This window comes from Pituophis catenifer, unplaced genomic scaffold (assembly GCF_029215685.1).
Source record: "Pituophis catenifer annectens isolate HBS135680 unplaced genomic scaffold, rPitCat1.0.hap2 SCAF_13, whole genome shotgun sequence".
In the NCBI taxonomy this organism is placed as follows: Eukaryota; Metazoa; Chordata; class Lepidosauria; order Squamata; family Colubridae; genus Pituophis; species Pituophis catenifer.
The window spans coordinates 4,367,807-4,394,130 of NW_027256893.1; the positions used below are offsets into that span (position 1 = coordinate 4,367,807).

General features: G+C 42.9%; 1 protein-coding gene across 1 annotated transcript in view; it reads right to left on the bottom strand.

Moving 5' to 3' along the window:
• Nucleotides 1–767: 767 nt before the first annotated feature.
• The window catches only part of DOK4 (docking protein 4), a 59,797-nt gene continuing 34,240 nt past the window's right edge, over nt 768–26,324 (bottom strand). Inside the window, exons 2-8 of the mRNA XM_070952884.1 lie at nt 25,334–25,441; nt 23,725–23,839; nt 23,476–23,595; nt 21,952–22,141; nt 10,879–11,017; nt 6,746–6,869; nt 768–1,127 (exon numbers count right to left, since the gene is read on the bottom strand). Coding sequence (XP_070808985.1) covers nt 1,000–1,127; nt 6,746–6,869; nt 10,879–11,017; nt 21,952–22,141; nt 23,476–23,595; nt 23,725–23,839; nt 25,334–25,441 — 924 coding nt within the window. The 3' untranslated portion in view covers nt 768–999. The remainder of the gene's footprint in view (nt 1,128–6,745; nt 6,870–10,878; nt 11,018–21,951; nt 22,142–23,475; nt 23,596–23,724; nt 23,840–25,333; nt 25,442–26,324) is intronic.

Below are 26,324 nucleotides of genomic sequence, written 5' to 3' on the forward strand. Positions count from 1 at the left end.
GCCGTGGTCTTCACCTTGGGTGAAGAACAGACCTCTGATAGAGCACCCGTGTTTGAAAGGGACACCCCTCGCAGCTCACGATCGGCCCCAAATAGCCCCAAGGAGAGCAGCTTTTGGGCACAGCAAACAGAACCAAGGCCTCGAGCCCCCCCACCCCCACCCCTCTTGTCCTGAGCTGGCAGCCCCCGCGGAGAGAGCACAGCCAGAAGGAAACTTGTGCTACCGTTGCTGAGGGGAGGGGAAGCTGGCGTCTCCAGGGAGGGCCGAAGGGTCTGTGAGGAAGCATTGCTGAGCAAGCTGCATTTCCGAGGAGGGCAGCCACAGGTCCCCAAGGATATCTTTTGTTGCTCTGCTCTCCCCTGCAGGGTTGCTGTGCCAAAGGGCCTCCCAAAGACCTGGTTGAGGTGTGCAGCATGGATCGGTTGGCAGAGGAATGAGGCTGTTTCTGAAAGCCTGGGCCGGCAGCCCCTCTTCCAGCCTCACAACCCCTCGCAGGTCCATCCTTTGGCTCCCAAATGACGTGGGAAGACTTCAACCCGGCCCAGGTCCAAGGTGCTGTTTCCCCCATGTGAGAAAGGAAGACGCCCTCCCCACCCTCGGGGCCGAACCCTCCCCTCCGACCGTTTAAACTTCTGGCCTTGATGGCCAAGAGTTGTGCATTCAGGTGAGACCCCCCCACCCCCCTCTCTGGATATATAGGATATGCATAAACAATACGATATATTGAAAATAGTTGTAATAATATATAGCTCGTCCTTTTCAGAAGATCGGGATGCCTGCTGACATCCTGGGCCAAGCCGGGTTCGTTGACCGGACCGTCCACAGCTCCTGGATCTCAAACGTTCATGTTGGAGCCAGCTTGCACTGTTTCCCTGCAGCAAAATGTCGTCCCTGGGCCTTTTGTGGAAGGGCAGGAGCAGGTAAAAAAAAAAAAACATCCTCGGTCCCTTGGCCTGAGTTGGCACCTCAACAGTTCTCCTCGCTTGGTCACGAGCGGCCTCATTGGGTAGCCGAGGTGGGGTCTTTGCCGTCACTTTTCCCACTCTTGGAAGAGTTTGGCTTCAGTAAGATTAGGCGGTTCAAGAGGTCAGTCTCTGAGCTGGCCTGGGGACCAGAGTAGGTGTCACCTGTGGGCAGAAAGAGAGATTTCGTCCGGTTCAAGACCTGAGTTCTTTCGTATCAGAGGCACCTACAAATTATAGACCTGTAACATTCAACATTCAAGGGGGATGCGGTGGCTCAGTGGCTAAGACACTGAGCTTGTCGATCGAAAGGTCGGCAGTTCGGCAGTTTGAATCCCTAGTGCTGCATAACAGGGTGAGCTCCCGTGACTTGTCCCAGCTTCTGCCAACCTAGCAGTTCGAAAGCAGGTAAAAAATGCAAGTAGAAAAATAGGGACCACCTTTGGTGGGAAGGTAGCAGCGTTTCGTGTGCCTTTGGCATTGAGTCATGCCGGCCACATGACCACGGAGATGTCTTCGGACAGCGCTGCCTCTTTGGCTTTGAAACGGAGATGAGCACCGCCCCCTAGAGTCAGGAACGACTAGCACATATGTGCGAGGGGAACATTTACCTTTAACATTCAACATTGAGCGAATAAAGTAGGTATAAAATAGGTCATAGAAATATAGCATGTGTAAAAAGGATACAGAATAAATAGGATTAAAACTACAGGTAGTCCTTGCCTTACAACAGTTCATTTAGTGACCATTAAAAGTTACAACAGCACTGAAAAAAAGGGACTTATGATTGTTTTTCACAGTTTCAACCTTTCTGGCCTGCCCATGATCATATGATCAAAATTCAGATGCTGGGCAACTGGTTCATACTTATGACCATTGCTGTGTCCCAATGTCATGTGAGATCCTTCTAACAAGCCAGGTCAAGGGGGAAGCCAGATTCGCTTAACAACCGGGTGACTAACTTATCCACTGCAGCGATTCATTTAACAACCAGAAAGGTCGTAAAATGGGGCAAAACTCACTTAACAAATATCTCACTTAACAGCAGAAATGTTGGGCTCAATTGTGGTCATAAGCCAGGGACTACCTGTGGAGGGCATTTGCCCAGGATTGAGCCACATCATTTCCTCTTGCCAGCGTGAAGTCTGCCTCCGTGCATATTGAAGGACATTGAATAGACCGTAGCATCTGTTTTTTGGAAAGTGAATGCTGGAATAGACAAATCATTGAACAGATTTCAGCAATCGCTTCTGTTCTTTGAAGGCAGGGCAAGGATGTCAAAGGTGGGTCTTTTGCAAGCAGATTTATCCCACTCTGCCAATATTGGAAGAAAGGAAATTGAGTCCTAGGGATAAACTGTCCTCTGCAGAGGAATCAAGAACTCCAGGGACCACCAGTTCATCTCCAACAAGGGAAGAGGACTCAAATAATTCTTGAAGAATGGTGGGGGTAAGCAGAGAACTCACTGAGCCTCCAGGAACACAAAGGCCCAATGATGCAAAAGCAGAGAGCTAAGATGCAGAAAGAACAAAACAAAACAGAATAGCATAGCATAGCATAAAATAGAGCAGAGTGGAGTGGAGTGGCATGGAATGGAATGGAATAGAATGGAACAGAATAGAGAAAAGATAGAGTCCAAGGAAGAACCGGAAAGAACTTCGTCTGTTCATGACATCTGGCTTAAAAGCAGTTCTTCTGCACTGCCACATTAGCAGTTCCAGCATTTGATTGACTTTATTTGAGCCCTGAAATGAAGCAGGATTGGGCCCAGTTAGAATGCCAAATAACCCCACAGCTGGTGGAGAAGTAGAAAAAACATCCAGCAAGAAGATGCCAACCATGTAGAGTTGTCTGGAAAAATAATACGGAGAAGGACCACGTCAACAAGACTGGAAACTCAACTGAAAAGTGTCCTCTTTTGTTAACTTTTTTTCCAGAGTTAACAGACACACAACTACCTCTCCTCTTCAAGAGAATCTCAAATGCCCTTTGCAAGGAAGCTATTCGGGTCTTGTTAAGAGTTATCTGTTTCTGCTATGTGGCCTATTGCTTCAGCCTCACCCCTGCCATGAAATCTCTAAGAGGTTATCCCAGTTCTTAACAGAAAATGGATTTTCCACCTCTGTTTCAGAATTGGAGCTGATCCTGGATGGGACCATTCTGGATAGAGCACCTAAGCCTTTGGTTAGCATCAGACCACTGTTTAAACCAGGAGTCAGCAACCTGCAGCTCTGGAGCCGCATGTAGCTCTTTCACCCCTCTGCTGCGGCTCCCTGCCACTCAAAATATGTATCACAATCGCCAATGTGTGACACCCACCGGCACGCGATTTATTGAGCTTTTCAACCCCCGGTAGGCCAACCATAGATAAATCCAAGAAAAGAAAAGTTTCAGAAGAAAACAGAACATTTAATTCAACTACATAGGCTAGTTTTGTGGCCGCTCAAGAAATAGTCAGGCACGGGAAGGGTTTTGTGGCTCCCGGTGTTTTCTTTTCTGTGGGAAATGGGTCCAAATGGCTCTTTGAGTGTTTAAGGTTGCAGAACCCTGATTTAAACAATGCCACTGAACATTTTGGTTCCTCACTCCGATTCTGGCCACCTGGTGCTGGACTATGGGCTTCCAATACTGTACTGGTTTCCTTGTCAGATGCAGAAACTGCAGCTTTGTTTTACAAATGGTTTTAAGTCTTTGGAAGATCCACTTTCAATCCCTGCAGCAAACAAGGGTCAGCAAGCAGAAAGTGCCCAGTTCTCCAGATCTTGCTCCTGTTTTGACTGCTTTGACATATTTGTGGTGACAGGTTCAGGTTCAAAGATTAATGGACAGGTTTGACTAGATCCAGGTTTAAAGGTTAAAAGGCAGGTTTAACTAGGGTAGTGAGGTTAATGAAGCACCATGAAATTCTTGCAAGTTTCTAGGCAAACTTTTCTCTCCCAGATCTAAATATGCATAAGAATATATCCTACCTTTCAGAACTCTTTTAAGCAGAAATAAATTGTGCATTTATATTAGGACTCAGCCGGTGAAAGCACCTGGTCAGCTTTGCCTGGATTGGAAAGCTAGGTAGGATTATTCCTACTCAAGAGGAGGATGGGACACCACCCATTCATCTCAGAAGTGGAAGTGAGACTGGAGACTTGAAAGACATCCCAGAAGAGGTTAAAGGCAAATCACTCTTTGCCTTTAACTTCTGTAAGTCAAGAAGAACATCTGGATGTCCATGAAGTCACCAAGAAGCTCAAACGCAAGGAAGCTTCACAGTTTAGAAACATAGAAAACTGACAGCAGGGGAAAAAAAAACCCTACTGGTCCATTCAGACTGTCCTTTGAGTTTATTTGGGTTTTTTTTTCCTTCTTAATTACTTAATTTATTTTTTTTAATTATTATTTTTTATATCCGATTAATTTTTATTTTATTTTACTTTTGATTTTTGTCAGAGGACGGGACATGTAATCCAAGTAACTTTAAACTTGGTTATGGAGGACTGACTGCTGGTCAGCCTCCGCTGGAAGCTGGTTCCAAGCTACTCTTTCCGTGAAGTGATGCTTTTTATCGTTACTTTTGAACGTCTCTCCTTAAGTTTGAGGTTATTTATTTATTTATTTTGGAAAATTTATATTGCCACCTCCTCGCACATGGTGACTCAAGGCAGGTTATGCCCCCTTGTTTTAATTTAATTTAACTTGAACAATCTAATTCAATAATTTAAATTATACATAAAACCGATTGTTCCTACTGCTGTGGTGAATTCTTTTATAACTGCCTTATTATGACCACTATTAACTATTATCGTACATCGGCAGTCTTGGATTCTTTGCTGTTACATTTGAATATTATAAATATCTAGACAGACGGGACGTTAAACAACTAGCCTCATTGGTGCAACTGGAACAATCTAGAACTGAACACACGCAAAACCGTAGAAATGGTGGTCGACTTTAGGAGAAACTCTTCCATACTTCCACCTCTCACAATACTAGACAACACAGTATCAACAGTAGAGACCTTCACATTTCTAGATTCTACCATATTGCAGGTTCTAAAATGGACAGCTAATATCAAAAATGTCATCAAAAAAGCCCAACAAAGAATGTTCTTTCTGCGCCAACTCAGAAAGCTCAAACTGCCCAAGGAGCTGCTGATACAGTTCTTCAGAAGAATTATCAAGTTTGTCATCTGCACCTCCATAACTGTCTGGTTTGGTTCTGCAACGCAACAACAGACACAGATTTCAGAGGAAAATTAGAACTGCAGAAAAAACCATGGCTACCAACCTGCCTTCCCTTGAGGACCTGTATACTGCACGAGTCAAAAAGCGGGCTGTGAAAATATTTACAGACCCCTCGCATCCTGGACATAAACTGTTTCAACTCCTACCCTCAAAACGACGCTATAGAGCACTGCACACCAGAACAACTAGACACAAGGACAGTTTTCCCCTGAACGCCATCACTCTGCTAAATAAATAATTCCCTCAACAGTGAAACTATTTACTAAGTCTGCATTACTATTAATCTTCTCATCGTTCCCATCACCCATCTCCTTTCACTTATGACTGTAACTTTGTTGCTTGTATCCTTACGATTTATATTGATATTGATTGTCTCCTAGTATGATTTGATTGCTTATTTGTATCCTAGGACTATCATTAAGTGTTGTACCTTCTGATTCTTGACGAATGTATCTTTTCTTTTATGTACACTGAGAGCGTATGCACCAAGACAAATTTCTTGTGTGTCCAATCACACTTGGCCAATAAAAAAATCTATTCTATTCTATATAATTCCCCTTGGGAGCTTTAGAGAAGCCATCAGAGAAAACATCACAAATTCTTACAACAGAGGAATCGATAACCAAGATAGAGAACAACTCTGAATGAAGGAGCATTTCAAATAAATGAATTCACTGGACAGGATCCAGACAAAATGGAACTTTGCTTCCTTAGCTCCAGAGACAAAATGGAAAAGATGCTCTCTGGAAATCAATAGAGTTTAAAAGTGCCTAACTCCATTTGGACTGAGCCCCTGTACATTATTATGCGAATGGAACATAGCATGCAGAATGATTGACTTCAGAATATCATCTCAATGTTGCATTGAATTAGAGCTGTCCTGTCAGGTTGTTTATATTTAGTAGTGTACAATCCAGAAAAAGCTTTTTACGTTCAAGAAGGATGCAAGAGCAGTCAAAGAACAGAACACTCCAAGGGACCTTGGAGATCTTCTAGTCCAACATCCTATACAAGCAGGAGACCCTATACCATTCCAGCTAAATGACCATTCAGTCTCTTCTTAAAAACCTCCAATGATGGAGCACCCACAACTTCTGAAGGCAACTTCCGTTCCACTGGTTAATTGTCCTCACCGATGGAAGTTTCTCCTTAGTTCTAGGTTGCTTTTCTCCTTGTTTAGTTTCCATCCATTATTTCCTGTCTTGCCTTCTGGTGCTTTGGAAAATAGGTTGAGCCCCTCTTCCTTGTGGCAGCCCCTCAAATACTGGAATGCTGCTATCATGTCAACCCTAGTCCTTCTTTTCACTAGACTAGACATACCTAATTCTTGCAATGTTCTTCATATGTTGTAGCCTTCAGGACCCTAGTCATGTTTGTTGAGCTCCTCTGCACTCTTTCTGTAGACCCTCAACATCTGTTTTGTATCACAGCGACCAGAATTGGATGCAATATTTGAAGCATGGCCTCACCAGTGCAGTATAAAGTGGTACTATCAGTTCACATGATCTTGAAACTATCCCCATTGAATGGAATGAGATTCGCACTCACCCCCGTAGCTGGAAGACTCGGCGATGTTCTGTGAGCCGGTGATGTGATGCCAGTAAGCACTGCGTGGCAACATGGTGGTAGGTGTGCAGGGATAGGAATAATGCTCTGTCCCCTTGTTCAACAACTGGAAAAGTAGAAAGAGCAGGAGGTGAGCTTCCAAAATCTGTTTTAAGTGTTTTTTTTTACTGGTTTTATTATTATTTTTTATTGGAATATATTTTCTGAGCTGTAAGCTGCCCTGAGTAATTGACTGAGATGGGTAGCCATAGAAATTGAATGAATGAATGAATGAATGAATGAATGAATGAATGAATGAATGAATGAATGAATGAATCTGCAGATGGCGGCACTCAACAGAAGGGCTGTGTACAATGGGGCAGAGAATCCATGTTAAAATACTTCAGAGTTCTCATGAAGGAGTCTTATTTATCTCTGTTGGTCTGCCATAAAGGGGCCACTTTATTAATACCAATAGCAATAACACTTGGACTTATATACTTTATATACTCTATATACTCTATATACTTATAGAGTGCTTTCCAGCCCTCTCTAAGCGATTGACAGAGTCGGCCTATTTGTCCCCAACAATCTGGGGCCTCATTTTACCCACCTCAGAAGGATGGAAGGCTGAGCCAACCTTCATGATGTTAGACCACTTTCTCAAGCTTCTCAACTTGGAAACTTTAAACTATGTGGACTTCAACTCCCAGAAATCCCTAGCCAGCCAGCATGCTTGGCTGGAGAATTCTGGGAGTTGAAGTCCACCAGCTTAAAGTTGCCACGGTTAAGAAACACTGAGTTTCTTCTGGTCCCTGCTGACTTTGGGACGCTGGCAAGTTGTAGAAAGTTTTTCTTTAGAAAATTGAATTCATGCCATGAAAAAGTGGCCAAAACTGCTACGTTTCCTTCACCCCGCTCCTCCCAACTGTATCCAGCAGGCAAAAGGCTTTGCTATCCTGCATGCTCTATAGCAGCGGTTTTCAAATTTGGCACCTTTGAGATGGGAGGACTTCAACTCCCATAAACTCCCCAGCCAGGTAGGAATCCACCCATCATAAAGTTGCCAAGGTTATCGAACAACGAAAGTCTACAGGAAGCTGCACAGATGCCATCCCATGTAATCTCATGAAACTTCCCCCTTTCTCATTCACTGCATGGATTTTTGGTTTTCCTCCCCAACCCACCCCCGGGAAAGCTCGGTGGTCTAAAAAAGAAAGCAACTGTGATACTATCTCACTTTGGATCAACCCCCCACAAGCTGTGAGAGACAAGGGGAAATCTGACCAGGTTGGTGGACAGTAGGTTGATGACAGTGGTGGGTTTCAAATTTTTTTAGTACCAGTTCTGTTGGCATGGCTTGGTGGGCGTGGCTTGGCTTAGTGGGCGTGGCAGGGGAAGGATACTGTAAAATCTCCATTCCCTCCCCACTCCAGGGAAAGGTTACTGCAAAATCCCCATTTCCTCCCGATCAGCTGGGACTCGGGAGGCAGAGAATAGATTGGGGGCGGGGCCAGTCAGAATTTTTACTACTGGTTCTCCGAACTACTCAAAATTTCCGCTACCGGTTCTCCAGAACTGGTCAGAATCTGCTGAAATTCATCTCTGGTTGGTGAGCCATCCAAGTTATAAGAGCGAGAACAGTCTGCATTTACGCAATCTTTGTTTTATGGTCTTCTTGCTTGCTACAATCTGTGTTTTGGAAACTTTTTCAAGCGGGTGTCAGGAATGTTACACTAAATAGTGTAAAAAGATAAAGGGTTCTCTAATGTGGGCTGAGAGTCAAAGAATTGAGTCCTTTCAACTCTGGTGCTGGAGAAGACTCCTGCGAGTCCCTTGGACTGCAAGGCGATCAAGCCAGTCAGTCTTAGAGGAGATCAACCCCTTTAGAAGGCCAGATCCCGAAGAGGAAACTCAAATACTTTGGCCACCTGATGCGAAGGAAGGACTCACAGGAGAAGAGCCTAATGCTGGGAACGATTGAGAGCGAAAGAAGAAGAGTACGACAGAGAACGAGGTGGCTGGATGGAGTCACTGAAGCAGTCGGCGTGAGCTTAAATGGACTCCGGGGGATGGTGGAGGACAGGAAAGCCTGGAGGAACGTTGTCCATGGGGTTGCGATGGGTCAGACATGACTTCACAACTAACAACAACAATGTGGACAATCCTGATAAAAGACAGGGTTTCAGATAATGGAAGCGTTTTGTTTTTATAGTGCCTTAATCTATAACTCAAGGGCTGTGTACAGATCCAAAATAATTCCATTTTTATTTTTTTGCTCTGGGTTACCTCCCCTTTTAACTCCCTGTAACATACAAGGCCAAACATGTCCTTTGGCCAATCTCGTGACACCATAACCATGATCTCACTCTTTGGGAGTCCACCAACGGGGTCCAAAACCACTTGACAAAAAACCCTCTAAACAAAGTCAATCTAATGACCAACTGATGGCTGACATTAGGCACAACAGGTAGTTATATCAGTTAATTATGTTAAATCAAGTTTCTCAACCTTGGCCGAAGAGGTTGTAGAAAAAATGCTTTTAAAAGTTAAAAAAAAGCCGCTGATGATCGTGCGACTCAGCTGGGCATGGGGGGAGAGGGAGCAGGGATTTTTGCTACTGGTTCTTCGAACCATCCACCGCCATTGCTACCGGATCAGGCGATTCGGTCTGAACCGGGAGCATTTTACCCCTGGCTGGCTGGCTGGGAAGTTCTGGAAGTTGAAGCCCACCAGTTTAAAATTTCTAAGGTTACGAAACATGGAATTAAACCAGGGGTCAGCAACCTGCGGCTCTGGAGCCGCATGTGGCTCTTTCACCCCTCTGCTGAGGCTCCCTGTCACTCAAAATATGCATCACAACTGCCAATGTGTGACACCCGCCAGCCCATGATTTATTGAGCTTTTCAACCCCCGGTAGGCCAACCATGGATAAATCCAAGAAAAGAAAAGTTTCAGAAGAAAACAGAGCATTTAATTCAACTACATAAGCTAGTTTTGTGGCCGCTCAAGAAATAGTCAGGCATGGGAAGGGTTTTGTGGCTCCCGGTGTTTTCTTTTCTGTAGGAAACGGGTCCAAAGGGCTCTTTGAGTGTCTAAGATTGTAGACCCCTGAGTTAGACAAATGACACTCAGCATCTCTCTGATGCTTTAAAGGGGTTGAAATATGTTTGAATTAGTAGTAGCTCAGATTGGTAGTTGGGTTGTTGGTTTGAGCTGGGCAATTTGGTTGCAAACGTTTCGTCACCATTCGAGGAGACATCGTCAGTGTGCTTTGAATTGTGTTCATCTGTCAGAACGCTGGCCTTTTAATACCTTTTTGTGTGAGGTCTCAAGAATCAACTTCCTTCCAGCTCAGATCCCCCCCTCCCTATTCCACTTCTATTGTGAGCTGGATTTATACAGCTTGGTTTTGCAAGAGATGTCCAGACGGTGACTTCCCATCTCTAAAGAACAACCTTCTACTACCACTTGCCGGCTTCCCAAAGCCAGCAGGGACCAGAAGAAACTCAAGTGTTTCTTAAGCTGGTGGATTTCAATTCCCAGAATTGTTGGCTGGGGAATTCTGGGAGTTGAATCCCACATAGTTTAAAGCTGCTAAGGAGCTGAAGTCCACATAGTTTAAAGTTCCCAAGTTTGAGAAACTCGAGACACTAGTCTAACATCATTAATTGATCCCAAGACATTTGGAACAGGGCAGTGGTGAAATCCAATTTTTTTTTACTACTGATTCTGTGGGTGTGGCCTGGTGGGCGTGGCAGGGGAAGGATATTGCAAAATCTCCATTCCCTCCCCATTCCTGGGGGAAGGATATTGTAAAATCTCCATTCCCACCCCACTCCGGGGCCAGCTAGAGGTGGTATTTGCTGGTTCTCCGAACTACTCAAAATTTCCGCTACCAGTTCGCCAGAACCTGCTGGATTTCACCCCTGGAACAGGAGTCTCCAATCTTGGCCACTTTAAGCCTGGCGGACTTCAACTCCCAGAATTCCCCAGCCAGCAAAGCAAAGCTGGCTGGGGAATTCTGGGAGTTGAAGTCCGCCAGGCTTAAAGTGGCCAAGGTTGGAGAGCCCTGGTTTGGAAGATGCCTAGAAAAATGTCTGCCTTCCTCTCCCCCAGCAGGAATGGACACTCACTCTGACGTTCTTCTCCATCTCCATCAGGACTCGCTTGTGCTGCTCGGCAATGGCTAAGGTGGCGCTGTGCACTCTCTGATAGATCTCCTCGCCCTCCTGGGTCTGGAAGGTGTAGAGTCCTTCCCCTGCATCACACATCCTGCTAAGCAACAAGAAATATCCAGAGATCAAGACAGAGATTGCAGCAAAAGGGGCCTGTTTCCCTCCCCCACACTCTTGGATACAGGGGCTTCGTTCTTGATGTCTGCAGAGATTCATCCAGCTCATAGTTGTCTCAAAGGTGCTTTGCATCCTTTTAGAGCAGTGTTTCTCAACCTTGGAAGCTTGAAGATGGGTGGACTTCAACTCCCAAAATCCCCCAGCCAGCGCTGCTGGCTGGGGGATTCTGGGAGTTGAAGTCCACCCATCTTCAAGCTTCCAAGGTTGAGAAACACTGTTTTAGAGGGTCGTTGAAGCACTTGGAGGCTTGTCTGCATCCTCAGGGTCACCTGAGTGGTTCTCCTGGTTCCTGTAATCTGCAGGTTTTTTTCTCTGGAAATCCCTTCCTACTCCCACCCCATTCCAAGGGCGTTCATCCCAAATTGCATAGCTAAAAGTCTGCAGAGATTCTCGGTCATCTAGGTCATGGTTGTCCCAAAGGTGCTTTTTAAGGAGGCAACTGGATTTTCTGGTTTTTTTCTTTTCTTCAAAGAAAAAAACAACAAGAAAGTCCAGTGGCCTCCTGAAAAAAAAAAACACCTCTAGGACATGTTCTTGATGGTTTCACACCTACAGACAAAATCTTGCCTCTACTATTTGCACCTACAATATACAGGTAGTCCTTGTTTAGTGACCATAATCAGGATCCGCAACTTGGTCATGGAGTGTAAGCGGTCGCTAAGTAAAACTGCTCCCCCTCTCATAACACCTCCCCTGATACAATACCTAGGAAACTACCAATTTTTTTATGTACAATTGCTGGTGTCAGATCAGTCTTTCTTTCTTTCTTTCTTTCTTTCTTTCTTTCTTTCTTTCTTTCTTTCTTTCTTTCTTTCTTTCTTTCTTTCTTTCTTCCTTCCTTCCTTTTCTTCCTTCCTTCCTTCCTTCCTTTCTTATTTATTTATTTATTTATTGGTTCAATTTATATGCCACCCTTCTCCAGAGACTCAGAGCGGCTTACAATGCATTAAGCAATAGCCATCATACTTTTGTATATACCTGCTTAGTAGGGCTTTTGGCCCCCCTAAGCGGTGTTCTTCTTTTTTTTTTTTTATACAAAGTCATCTTATTGCCCCCACAATCCGGGTCCTCATTTTACCTACCTCGGATGGATGGAAGGCTGAGTCAACCTTGAGCCTGGTGAGATTTGAACTTGCAGTAATTGCAGGCAGCTGGCAGCTAAGTGCTACTTAACAGCACTTTAGTCCACTGCACCACCAAGGCTTAGTCGCTGAAGGTAGCCAAATTTTGCTATACTTTCTGCAAAACTATGCAGACTTTGGCTGCCCACTGACAATCCACCATCGATTGTTGAATATTATCTCGTCTCTTTTATTACTTTATTTTATTTAGTTAGTTTGATTTGATTTGATTTGATTTGATTTGATTTGATTTGATTTACCAGTAGGGTCCTGTCCAACTCCACCATGTATTCATTGCCTGCTCCAGTTGCAGAGTGTTACTTCTCTCTGCAAGCCTTGAACTTCAACTGGAAAACCAGCATTCACAATCATTTGGGGTGTGATCTAGTTCAAGGATCTCCAACTTTGGCAATGTTGCAATATTTTCAGGATCAGACTCAATAATGATAATAAGAGTTAGAGGTTTAAATATATTTCTCTTTAATTATAACAGGCATTCTATATTCACTGAATATTCACAGATAGAAGCAAGGAAAATGGTGAAGGTGGCTCCTTATATATACAAGGGGTGGAGCCAAGAATGGGAGTGGTGAATTATGAATACATTAGGAACCAAAGAATAAGTTAACCCCCGATGTCCCATATATACATTATTTACACATTAGGGAATAAGGCATTTACATCTCACAAATCCCCCTCTAAATGCCGGTTCGCTATACAACACCAATTACATTCAGATTCAGGACAATATAAGACATATAATTTTGATGTTAAATATTTGTGCTGTTTAGAAGGTAAAGGCTTCGTCAATATGTCAGCTAATTGTTCAGAGGTATCACAATGCACTGCTTTGATAAATCCATCTTGAGACAATTGTCTCACATGCTTAAATTTTATATCTATATGCCTGGACCTTTGTCCAATGGCATCGGATCTGGATATTTCAATGGCTGCTTTATTATCTTCATGCATAACAAAAGGCAAAGCAGGTTTTTTCCAAACATCTGAAATCAAATCATTAAACCATACAAGGTTATTTGCAGCTTTGGACAAACAAACATATTCCGCTTCTGTGGTCGAAGTGGCTACCAGTTCTTGTTTACCAGTGTACCAGTAAACTGGACAGTCATTTAATAGAAAAATATAACCAGAAGTGCTCTTTCTGCATGATATATCTCCAGCCCAATCCGCATCTGCGTAACATGTAAGTTTTGGTTCTTTACCATTACTAGGTTCTAATACTAAGCAAAAGTCTAATGTACTTTTCAGATATCTTAGAATTCTTTTGACTGCTTCCCAATGATACATTGTTGGTTTGCTAACATATCTTGACAATAAGTTGAGTGGTAATGCAATATCTGGCCTGGTCCAATTAGATATATAAAGAAGTGAACCTATGACTGATCTATAAAATGTATTATCCTTGAATTCAGGGGAAGATTCATCAGTGTTTCTAAGGAAATCAGTTTGCATAGGAGTGTCACAGGGTTTGGCATTGTTTAAATTGCATTTGTTCAGAAGTTCAATGATTTTATCTTTCTGAGTAAGTTTGAATCCCCTTCTAGTTTTGTTAATTTGTACACCAAGGTATTTGTTTACTTTACCTAGAGATTTCAACGAGAAATGTTCGTTTAGCTTATTTACAAAGGTTTCTCTTCTCTCCTTGTGTTTTCCTATATATAAAATATCATCTACATAAATTAATACAAATTCAATATGATCATCACTCTTTTTTACAAAGAAACAGTTATCAGCAGTGGTAGCGTTGAAATCCATGGTCTTAAGTACTTTTACCAAGCAATCGTACCATCTTTTGCCAGATTGCTTTAATCCGTATAGACTCTTGTTCAATAGCCAAATTTCATTCTTATTAGTGTATTGACTGTGTGGTGCTCTTACATATATTTCCTTATCTAGTTTTGCGTGTAAATACGCAGTCTGTATGTCATATTGAAATACATCAAGATTGAGTGCAGATGCCACTACTAGAGCTGTTTTAACACTCTCTGTTCTCACTGTGGGGGAGTATGTGTCAGTGTAGTCCTCCGGATATTTTTGTGCATAACCTTGTGCAACCAATCTAGCTTTGTATAGAGTATTGCCTCCTTCTAGATTCTTAATTTTATAAATCCACCTGGTACCTATAATCGTTTTATCTTTAGGTGCAATCGCAGGTGTAAACACATTTAATCCTTGCAAACTTTCCATCTCTTTTTTCATAGCTAGTTCCCATTTTTCCTTTTCTTCACGAGGGAGTTTTAATACTTCCTCATATGTATTAGGTGTCATTTGTTCACCATCCATATGCATTATGTAATCTCTGTATTTATTTGGTACTTGATTTCTATTGTTTCTAATAGCTCTTTCGGGTTTGCTATGGTTATCATGCAAATATCTTGCTTCTTTTTTTGTTAATGTGTCTGTCTTTATTTTGTGCTGACTATTTGTCCAAGTTTTGGTTTTGTTTTTATTTTTGTTGATATTTTGATTTTCTATTGTCCCTTCCTCACAAGATTTTGTATCTTTGCATTTATTTGGAAATATTTCATTAAGATGTAATTTAGACCAATTGGCCTGTTCATGGAACACAGCTGTTCTGGAGACTATAAATTTGTTATTATTATCAATGAATCTGTACCCTTTGGTGCCAGTTTCATATCCCATAAATCTTAATCTTCTGGATACGTTTCTCCCTTTCTTCTCAACTGCTTAGGTATGTGTACGTCTGCAGTGACTCCAAATATGTGCATGTGTGCTAATTTGGGTTTCCTATTATACATCACCTCATATGGTGTTTTATTCACAATACTGGACCAGGTTCTATTTTGAGTGTAATTTGAATAATGTAAGGCCTCTGACCAAAATTGTTTGCCTAAACCAGCATCCTCTAATGTGCACCTAATCATGGTTTGTAGTGTGGAATTCTTTCTCTCTGCAATCCCGTTTTGGAACGCAGAAAATGGACTAGACGTGAAATGTAGCATTCCTCTATTCTTTAACCATTGGGAGAATTCTTTAGACATGAATTCACATCCCCTATCTGTCATAATTTGTTTTATTCTGATATTATGTTGTGTTTCTATGCGTTTGTAGAATTCCTTAAATTTCTGAAAGGTTTCATCCTTGTGTTTTAATGTGTAAACAAAACCATAGCGACTGTAATCGTCTACTATTGTTAGGAAGTAACGTTTTCTATAAGTGATTGATGGAGTTAATGGACCAACTAGGTCCATATGTACTAAGTCAAAAATTTTGTTAGTTGATCTGTTGGATTTTTTTGGTCTGGGACTAGTTTTTAGTTTAGTGGATTTACATACTGAGCATTCCAAATAATTTTCACAATTTTTTATTTTGACACCTTCTGCGTGTTCAGTCATTTTTTGTACTACAGGAAAACTTGCATGTCCTAACTTCCTATGCAAGATGTGAGCACACTCATCATGAATTGGTTTACCTATTCTTGGTTTCTTCTCATTGTGTGTATTTGCGTGATCATGAGATATTTTACATTCATCATTGTCACTGTTACTAACATTTTCATCATCTGCCTCAATACAATCTTCCATATTTGAATCAATGTTATGTAACCATCTTTCTTTTGTTATTAGATAGGGTAGGCCTCCTTTAATCATCACAGTGCCTACATTTGTTTTGTCCTTCTCTAAAGTTGCTTTCCCCTTTGAGAAAACTATATTGATGTCAGAATCTCTGCTTAGTTTTATGGCACTTAGTATGTTATGAGGTATTTCTGGAATTAACAATACCCCCTCTATTTTTCCTAGGCCAGGCAAGGTCACATTTCCTCTGCCTAATACTTGAACCTTTTCTTGATTAGCTACCTTTATTACAAATTTATCTTCTGTAAATGAAGACAATATATTTTTGTTATTAGTGGTGTGGTTGGTTGCCCCAGAATCAATAAGCCAATTATTGTTCTCATTTTGTTGTGTTTTAGTGCTGTCTTGTTTATTTAGTCCATTCAGTGAACCAGATTTTCTCTCTTTTGAATTTTCTCTACCCCCTCTACTATCTCTGTAATTTGGTGGGCTTCTATATTTATGTCTATCTGTGGAAGACTGTCTATAATTGTATTTGCTCCTATACTCTGACCTATGTCTCTCCTTTGAGATTTTGGGACAGTCTCTTCTATAGTGTTCCCTGGACCCACAATTATGGCATTTAAAAGCTTCATTGTATTTTTCCTGGAAAGCTACCTTCCTAAAAGATTTGTGTTCTGTGTGATTGCTGGAACGATTTTTTCTTGAATTGTCTTCTGCTATCAATTTGTTAGATAGACTTTCTATGGATAAATATCCTAGATTGATGGTGTCTAAGTGTGACATAAAACTATCCCATGATGAATCAAGTGAATTGATAATAACACTTTTCATTGTTTGATCTGAAATCACTTCCCCCCTCAAATGCAGCTCAGCTCTTATTTTGTTTAGAGATATCAAATGCTCACTTATGGAAACCCCTGGTTTTACTCTGGAAGAAAAGAAATCCTTAGACATTCTTGTAGTGGTAGCTACACTATCGCTGTGAAACAGATTAAACATGCATTGAATTATTTCTGAAACAGTTAGGTTTGGTTTGATGCTATGATACATTGCAGGAGACACGCTAGATATTATTAAGAAAAATGCTCTATGATGTAAACAATCTATTTTTAAAGTCCAAGGTCTTCTTGGAGGACTAGTGATAAAGAATAGTAAATTTTCTTTCATAAAGACAACCTGGAGCTGTTGATACCATTCTTGCAAATTAATGCCATCAACTCTAAGTTTTGGGAAGTCACTGGGTAAGTTTCCCACATTATTTTGTCCATTACTTACAACCTGAGGTAGTCCGTGGTCTCGCAAGTGCAGGAAATTGCAAAACGGCATGGGGATGCTCGCAACGAGTCTGCGCGGTTCTCTGGCCAGTTCAAGTCTTTCCGGACCGTCTACGTAGTTTCGCACATGCGCGTTGCTCATTTCTTCTTTGGCGTCGTCGTGGAAGGTTCTCTCCATTGCAGCTCGCTCGCTCCGCTCCTCTTCAGACGAGTCGGTTTCTGGCTCGGTTTTAGGAGTTTTGATGGCGGCGACTGCTCTTTTCTTTCTTTTGTGTGCGTTGGTACTTGATCCGGTCTGCGGTGTAGGGCGGAATCGACATGGCTCTCTGGGCTCGGGCGTCGTCGCTCTCGAAGTCAGGATGGGAGCGTGCAGGTCTTGAGGTATCGGCTTGTTCTCTAGCTTCTTCGTTGTCGCTTTGGAAATTTTTAATTTTGGCCCAAATGCAGCAAAAAGCGTCTTCATTGCTGACTTTACTTGGGATTTCGTTAAGTCGTCTTCGCTTTCTGATTCTGGTTCTTCTGAAGAGTTTGAATCTTCCTTTTCGCTTTCGTTGTCTGATAACGTTTTTCGCGCCAGAAATTTTGAACTGAGCATTTTGATTGGCTCTGCTTCGCTCACTTTGGAGGCTTGTTGGAACCAAGATGGCTGCCATTCAAAATTTCGCGCGGGATCACATCTTTTCTTTTTCATAACGACTTTCTCTGTAGTCATATCACTCACAGTTTTTTGGTCTTTGGGTTTCTCTTTAGCAATGTTTTTCTCTCTCGCTGCTCCGCTGTTTTTCAGCATTTCTTGGAGATTCGCGATGAGGCTTTCATCATTCTTCTGGCTTTTTAATAGTTTTAATATCTCTGACCTGAGTTCGTTATTTTCTATTTCGATTTCCTCCTGGTCATTATTTTCATTTATTAGTTCTTCTTCTTCAGTGGTGTATTCTTCGGATTCTCTCGAAATCGCGTTTGTGGATTCGTTGATTATTTCTTGTTCAGTTTCTATTTCTTTGCTGTAGGCCCTGGTGTTGGGCCTATCTTTCTTAGACATCTTTAAGTATTTATTGAGTCAATTAACCATCCTCTGCTACCAGCTTGTTGCAATATTTTCAGGATCAGACTCAATAATGATAATAAGAGTTAGAGGTTTAAATATATTTCTCTTTAATTATAACAGGCATTCTATATTCACTGAATATTCACAGATAGAAGCAAGGAAAATGGTGAAGGTGGCTCCTTATATATACAAGGGGTGGAGCCAAGAATGGGAGTGGTGAATTATGAATACATTAGGAACCAAAGAATAAGTTAACCCCCGATGTCCCATATATACATTATTTACACATTAGGGAATAAGGCATTTACATCTCACAGGCAACTTTAAGCCTGGCGGATTCTAACTCCCAGAATTCCCCAGTCATCTTAGGCGCCAGAGTTGGGGATGCAAGCCACAGTAGAAGGAAGGAGAAAGGAGGAGGAAGGAACTGCCAAAGAGACAATTCAGAAGAATTTGGGTAAGTGGCTGGGGAATTCTGGGAGCTGAAGTCCATAAAGTTGCCAAAAATTGACATGTTTGCTATCTACAGCAGGGGTCTCCAACCTTGGCAACTTTAAGCCTGGTGGACTTCAACTCCCAGAATTCCCCAGCCAGCTTTGCTGGCTGGGGAATTCTGGGAGTTGAAGTCCTCCAGGCTTAAAGTTGCCAAGGTTGGAGACCCCTGATCTAGTTGCAGAGGGGCCAGGAGACCAGGACAACTTAGTAGACCTGCCCCTCACATCCCTGTCCCCCAATCCTGCCATGCAGTTTTAGATCTACCTAGAATTGATCCGCACGATTGTGCCAATGGTTTATTAATCATCAACAGAACTAAAAGCAGATTACAAGTAAAATTACAGTAGTGGCCAAAATTGTGGAAACCTTTTGGGAAAAGTGTATTTTCTAAAACTAGCTAACATCACCACTTATTTATTTATTTATTTTTTGGGGGGAGTAGTACCATAAAATTATATATCAACAGAAGGATAATTTAATCAAGAATGTAATGCCATAACTTTTATGAAGGATTTGCCATTAGAATAGCAGTTAAAGTATAAAGAAGAAAAGTGAAACACGTACCAAAAAGGAGATATACAAAAATTGTCACCGTAGAAAAAAACAAGATATGCAAAAATTGTCACCGTAGAAAAAACACGATATACAAAAATTATCACCATGTCAGTTAATAGTTGGGTAACCTTTAGCATGAATGACGGCCTTACAACATCTTTCCATGGAGTTAACCAAGTCTTTTAATTCTGCAGCTGTTATCATGTGAAACCAAGATTGAATGATGGCTTCTATTAACTGGGTTTTATTGCTAAATAAAACTAACTAATAACTAACTGACTAATAAGTTTCTTTAGTCGGCTCCATAGATTTTCAACTGGGTGAAGGTCTGGGCTATTCCCAGGCCATTCCAGCAGTGGAATATAATTATCTTGAAACTCCCCCCCCCCAAAAAAAAGTGTTATTTTTTTGGTATTATTAGCCATCAAACCTCAAAAATACACTTTTCCCAAAAGGTTTCCACAATTTCGTCCACTACTGTAGAAAAAGTTTTTCAAACTGTGATGTGAGACAGATATGATCAGCAATAACAGTGGTAGAGAATGAAATAGAGTTAATATGCGTGGTCTAACTGAGAAGGTGGGAACTGATTCTTCATTGCACAGGGTTAAGCTTTTCAACAGATCCCAGATTTGTCCTTTCAAGATCTGAAACCCTCCCAGAAAAGCCGAGAAATGGAGCCTGCCTTTTCTTGGGGGGTTTTGCCTCTGGCAGGGAGTGGAGAGGGGAGAGAGAAATTATTCCTTTGCTTTCTCTGCCAGCAAAACAGCTTTATCGTTAGAACAGAGTCCCACTGCCTCAGAGAAGGGTGTGGTGACGATGCTGGGAAAAACCCTCTAATCATGGTATAAAAAGGCAGGCTAAGTGAGTCAGGGAAGGTCTGGAATAAAAGGGAAAGATCCTATTTCTTGCCTTTGTAGATGGTAATTAGCTGGAGGACTCACTCGTAGGTGCAGACAGGAGAAGTCTAAACTGGTGTTTCTCAACCTTGCCAATTTTAAGTTGCGTGGACCTCAACTCCTAGATTTCAAGTCCCAGAATCCCGGGAGTTGAAATCCACACACCTTAAAGTTGCCGAGGTTGAGAATTACTGATTGAAAGCAACTTGCAAAAAAAAAAATTAAATTAAAATAACGAGGTTGGCCTATAAAAGGAGAAAGCTGAAAGGTTCTGGAAACGGGCTTCACATGGATGAGACTGAAAGCCTTAAAATACAGCAAGTTGCTGAATATGCAAGAAAGAGTGAGTCTTACATCAGCCATCACTCATTAGGAGGGGTGTTGAAGATGCAAGTAGGAGTGAGTCTTACATCAGCCTTCACTCATTGGTTCATTTTCCCCGGCGGGAAAATGAAGAAGCATCAGTGGCTGACAGGCTGGACAGCTCCTGGTAAAAGGAGCTGCAACCTCACGTAGCTCTCAGTTCGTAGTTATTTTTGTTGTTGTTGTTCCTGTTGCCCGAAATAAACGGTTGTTTTACTTCACTACGATCGTCCTGCCTCTCTGTTCGTGTCCAGACTTAACACAAGTATTACAAAATTCTGTTTAGTGACCGTTCAATGTTACAACGGCACTGGAAAAAAAGTGACTTGCAGCCAGTTTTTCACACTGACGACCGCTGTAGTATCCCCATGGTCACGTGATCAAAATTTAGACACTGGGTGATGGACTCATGTTTATGACAGTTGCAAAGGGGACATGATCCCCTTTTGAGACCTTCTGACAAACAAACATCCATGGGGAAGCCAGATTCACTTAACAATGGTTTGACTAATTTTTCAATTGCAGTGAGTCACTTGACAATTGCGGCAAGAAAGGTCGTAAAATGGGGCAAAACTCATTTAACAAATGTTTCAGTTAGCAACAGAAATGTTGGGCTCAAATATAAGCCGGGGATTGCCTGTACATCACAGCAAACAGTTCTCTATTTTGTGTAACAAGACGCGCCGGGAAGTTTTTGTATCTAACTTTCTGCTTAAGTGCAGGTTGCCCGTAACCACAACCAACCTGTCCTGGCCATGGTTACTGCTGTATCCAGGGTTACATCCTGCCCCCAGTCCATGAATATCGGTAGGGAGCAAGGGAGAATGCAGAGGGCAAAGAATAAAATGTGCTTTACAACACACTGTGAAGAATTTGGCCTAGTGGTTAAGGCACCAGGTTAGAAGACAAGAGACTGTGAGCTGAAGTCCACCTCAGCCATAGAAGGCAGCTTGGTGACCTTAGGCAAATCACTAGGAGACAGTGAATTCTAGTCCTGCCTTAGGAATGAAAGCTATAGCTGGGTGACTTTGGGCCAATCACCAGGAGACAGTGAATTTTAGTCCTGCCTTAGGAATGAAAGCTGGCTGGGTGACTTTGGGCTAATCACTGGGAGACAGTGAATTCCAGTCTAGTTCCGGCTTAGCCATGAAAGCTGCCTAGGTGACTTTGGACCAATTACCAGGAGGCTGTGAGTTCTAGTCTAGTCCCGCCTTAGCCATGAAAGCTGGCTGGATGACTTTGGATCAACCACCAGAAGGCTGTGAGTTCTAGTCGTGCCCTAGGCATGGAATTTCCCACAGCTCCTTTATAGCCTTATAAAACAGACCTGAGCCACAAGAAGGACTGCTTCAAAATCATCTACAGATCTTCTGTGTAGGACTTGGAAACCCATACTTTCATATACCCTGCAAGTACTTTACTTCACCCTGCATGCAAAAGCCTTCAAGATGAACTGCCTTCTGGGCCAAAGGAAGGTCTGCTGCATAGGTGCCAACCTCCCCGCCCCCCCCCCCAAAGAGGATCCAGCTGCAGACATACCGGCCAGCTTCAAAGGTGAACCGTGTGGCATCTCGTCCGTAGCGGCGCAGGGAACACAAAGGCCAGGAAACGAGCTTGATCCGGGGATTGTGCATATCCCAGAGGTAAATGTTTTCATGGGTGATCTGCAACTTGCATTCGCCATAGATGTCCAGGTTGGGACAGGGCAGGAGGAAGACGTTGAACCGGTCTGCAGAAGGAGATGCAAAAATGGCTCAAGACCTCCAAGGCTCCTTAATCTGTTTTCCACCAAACACCTGACTTAGGCAGCAGTGAAATCCTCCCTCCTTTCATTTCCCGGACTCCAAGTGGGGGATGGGATGGGATGGGATAGGATAGGATAATAGAATATAAATACAGAGTTGGAATAAATACAGAATTCCTCCTTATTTCTAGGTTGCTTCTCTCCTTGGTTAGTTTCCAACCATCGTTTCTTGTCCTGCCCTCAGGTGCTTTGGAGAGTAGCTTGGCTCCCTCTTCCTTGTGGCAGCCTCTCAAATACTGGAACACTGCTATCATGTTACCCTTAGTCCTTCTTTTCATTAAACTAGACAAACCCAATTCCAGCAACCGTTCTTTATATGTTTTAGCCTAACCCTAACCCTAACATATAATTGTCAAGTATGAATAATCAGATATTTCAAAAAAATCTAACCTTAACCCTAAACCCGATATTTATCTAATCAAATCAGATTTAATCCTCAAATCCCAAAATCAAAAGGTTTTTTTTTTTTTAATTTGATTTATATGCCGCCCTTCTCCGGAGACTCAGGGCGGCTTACAGTGCGTTAAGCAATAGCCTTCATCCTTTTGTATATTTATACAAAGTCAGCTTATTGCCCCCACAAACTGGGTCCTCAATTTACCTACCTTAGAAAGGATGGAAGGCTGAGTCAACCTTGAGCCTGGGGAGATCTTACTTTAATTGCAGACAGCTGGTGTTAAATTACAGAGCTCTGTCTGTTGAGCTATCCAGGCTCTGGATAGCTCAACGGACTCAAAAGTTGCTCAAAAGTTGATTTTTCTCCTTATCGTATAAGAAATCTAACAGTGGTCTCCAAGTCGCAAGCAATTTATTCGTTCTTGTCTTGGATCAGAGCAGCCAGTTTTGCCATCTCAGCCAGCTCCATCATTTCCAAAGCCCACCCTTCCACCCCCCCGCTTCCTCTTTCCAAGACAGGAGACATGAATCTTTTAAGATGATAACCACCTTCGCTCTTCCTGGAGCATACCATGAATAGGTAAAAAGTAGGTAGGTAGGAGGGAGGGGAGGGGAGGGGAGGGAGGACTGACATCTGAGGACTGACTTTTAGGTGGGTAAAAGCAAACTTCACATTTTGTTTTATGTTAACCCAAATAATATGAAATGCAACAAACAGGATGGCTCCACTCCTTATATAATTTTCCTCTTCAAGACAGCACGTTGAAAATTACAGTTTGGGGATCAAAGGCCTGAAGGCTGCATTAAAAGCAAAAATTGCACTCCCAGGTTTGGACTGACCAAGGGAAGGGCACCTGCCTTACCTGTTTGCTCACACTGAACTCCGGGCGCCAGCAGATCTGGCTCACCGAGGCTAATGTCGTTGAGCCGGGCCCCCAGGCATTCGACGGACAGCGTTTTGTACCATTCCTCGGCTTCCAGTTCTGCAGAGACAAACTAACAGCATTCAGGCTCATGGTTATTCAACGCGACCCCACCCGATCCCGTCCAGCTTTGTCAGCCATCGCTCCAAAGCAACTAGAAATTCCACCGTTCCAAAAGCAGCTTCCCACCTGATTCACAGGTGAACGTCCGAGCTGAGTCGTCCATAAATATGATTGCCACAGCTTGGCGTTTGGTCTCCTTGGGCAGCCTCGTGATACATTTCACGTTGCTAATCTCTGTGACCTGGAAGAGAAGCCAGATTCTGTATGAAAGCTCCTTTTTTTGAGGTACCTCCTAGCAACTTGGTGCTCCCCAAACTGTGTTAGGACGGGGTCTGGAGAAGAAGGTTGCCATTACGATTTCAGTTCCAGCACAAAGAAAAGGATAAACACTTTAGTTCTGCTTAGCTCCTCGGACCATTGTCCAAGGACATCCAAAAGGCATGGATGGAAGGGATGATTATATGCTGAACAAAATTATCCCAGCTTTGCTGGGATAAGCCACTGGAACTAGAAGCCTTTATTTTCAGCTATTCCAGCTTTAGAATTTGAGTGAGTTTGAAAACAATTATTTCAAAGTTACCAGCCACGGCTCAGCTTGGAGTGAATATCTAGTTGAACATGGATGATTTTCAAAAGCTAGGCAATGGATGGATCCACTTAGTACTTGGACAAGAGATCAGGCTGGGTTCCAGAAGGCAGTGCCAAACCCCTTCCTGGTATTGTGCTCTCAAAACCACCAGCAACAACTTTACCTTACCACTTAAAAAGGTAAAGGTTCCCCTCGCACATATGTGCTGGTCGTTCTTGACCCTAGGGGGCGGTGCTCATCTCTATTTCAAAGCCAAAGAGCCAGCGTTGTCCGAAGGCGTCTCCGTGGTCAGGTGGCCGGCATGACTCAATACCAAAGGCACACGGAACGCTGTTACCTTCCCACCAAAGGTGGTCCCTATTTTTCTACTTGCATTTTTTACCTGCTTTCGAACTGCTAGGTTGGCAGAAGCTGGGACAAGTAACGGGAGCTCACCCCATTACGCGGCACTAGGGATTCGAACCCTAGAGGGATTCGATCGGCAAGTTCAGCTTCTTAGCCCCTGGATCTCCTTAAGTCAAAGTGAACCTGGTGCCATTTTGGCCAGAAGGACCTTCGGTTAGTCTGGAGACAAACCTTCAAGCTCATGGGGCAAAGACTAGAGACTTGGCTCCGTTTTCTAGGAGGCTGAGGGCACCCAGAAGGGAGTTGGGATGCAGAGAGTTTGGGTCAAAGGCAGGTGGCCAAGGGAATGGGACAAGAGCTTTGGAAGCCACCGAAAGAAGCCAGAAGTCGCTAGCAGTGAGAAGGGATATTATGAAAGGACCAATCCCTGTAACACATAAACAAGGTTATTTTTGTCACAATGCTTCCCTTGGGCAAGTATGTTTTTCCAGCCGGCACCGTCACAAGAACCACAATGGTGCCCCAGGGAAGCATTTAATGGTGATGAAAATGTCACCGAACGAGGCAATGATGCTGAATTGGAGCAGGCAAATTGCAAATTGGCTCTGAGGAGGAGTCTGCTTGCTTCTACCTGTCTCAGAAAGGGGCAGGGGCACTGCCTGATACCCTCCCCTCAATAGTCCCCAACCTGGAGCCTTCCAGATGTGTTTGGATGATACTGATGGTGAGGTACAGTTCTAAGACATCCAGAAGGAAGTTGGCAATGGCTCTTCTAGATCAAGCCAGTTGGGGAGAGCTCACCTTTGGGCTTCCTCGTAAACACACCGACTTCTCATCTGGGTATTTCTCCAACCTCTGGGGACCTTTGCTGGAAGATTTCCGAAACACCAGCCAGCAACGCCGGTAAATCTGAGTCAAAGAGAGAAAGGGGAGGGAGGAGGAGGAGGTGTTTATATGAGTAAGGTAAAACTCAAGGAAGCAATCCCTCTCCCGCCATCTTGAAGAGTTGGACATACCCCTGTGGATGTTCATGAAATGCACCTTCAGAAATATATTTGCATTACCCACAGCCACAGAGATTCTGAAGTATTCCAACATCTTCATTTGCCCTAAATATTAACTGTGCTTTTATGCGCATGATTGCAAAGCTCCTGAGTTGTGAATCCAAAGTCATTAATTTCACTGAATTAATTTTTTGCATTCTTTTCATTTCCAAATTCACTTTCCCAGAGTCTGAGGACCTGTTGGCTCGGGAATTCTGGGAAGTGAAGTCCACTTATCTTAAAGTTGCCATGGTTGAGAAAGACTTTCTAGCAATCTAGTCACTCCAGTTGCAATTTGGCAGTTCAAATCTCATCAGGCTCAAGGATGACTCAACCTTCCGTCCTTCCGAGGTGGGTAAAATGAGGACCCAGATTGTTGGGGGCAAGAGGCTGACTCTGTAAACCAGTTAGAAAGGGCTGTAAAGCATTGTAAAGCATATATAAGTCTAAGTGCTATTGCTATTGCTAAAGGATGGCACAGACAAGGCCAGATATGCACATCATGGCATCAACATCCAACCGATGGGGCTTACATACTTGCATCAAATGTCATTATCCAACTGATGCAAATTGCCCATTGCAATAAGCTCATGATGAGTTTATCCTTAGAGATCCCAATGCTATTTATTCCGATATAACATGAAATGAGATAGTAGACTAGTTATTAGAGGGCAAGAGACCGGCTATCTGTGGAGGTCAATGGCTCTGTGGTTAACATTTAGAAATGCATTCCTCCAAGCTAGGGTGTC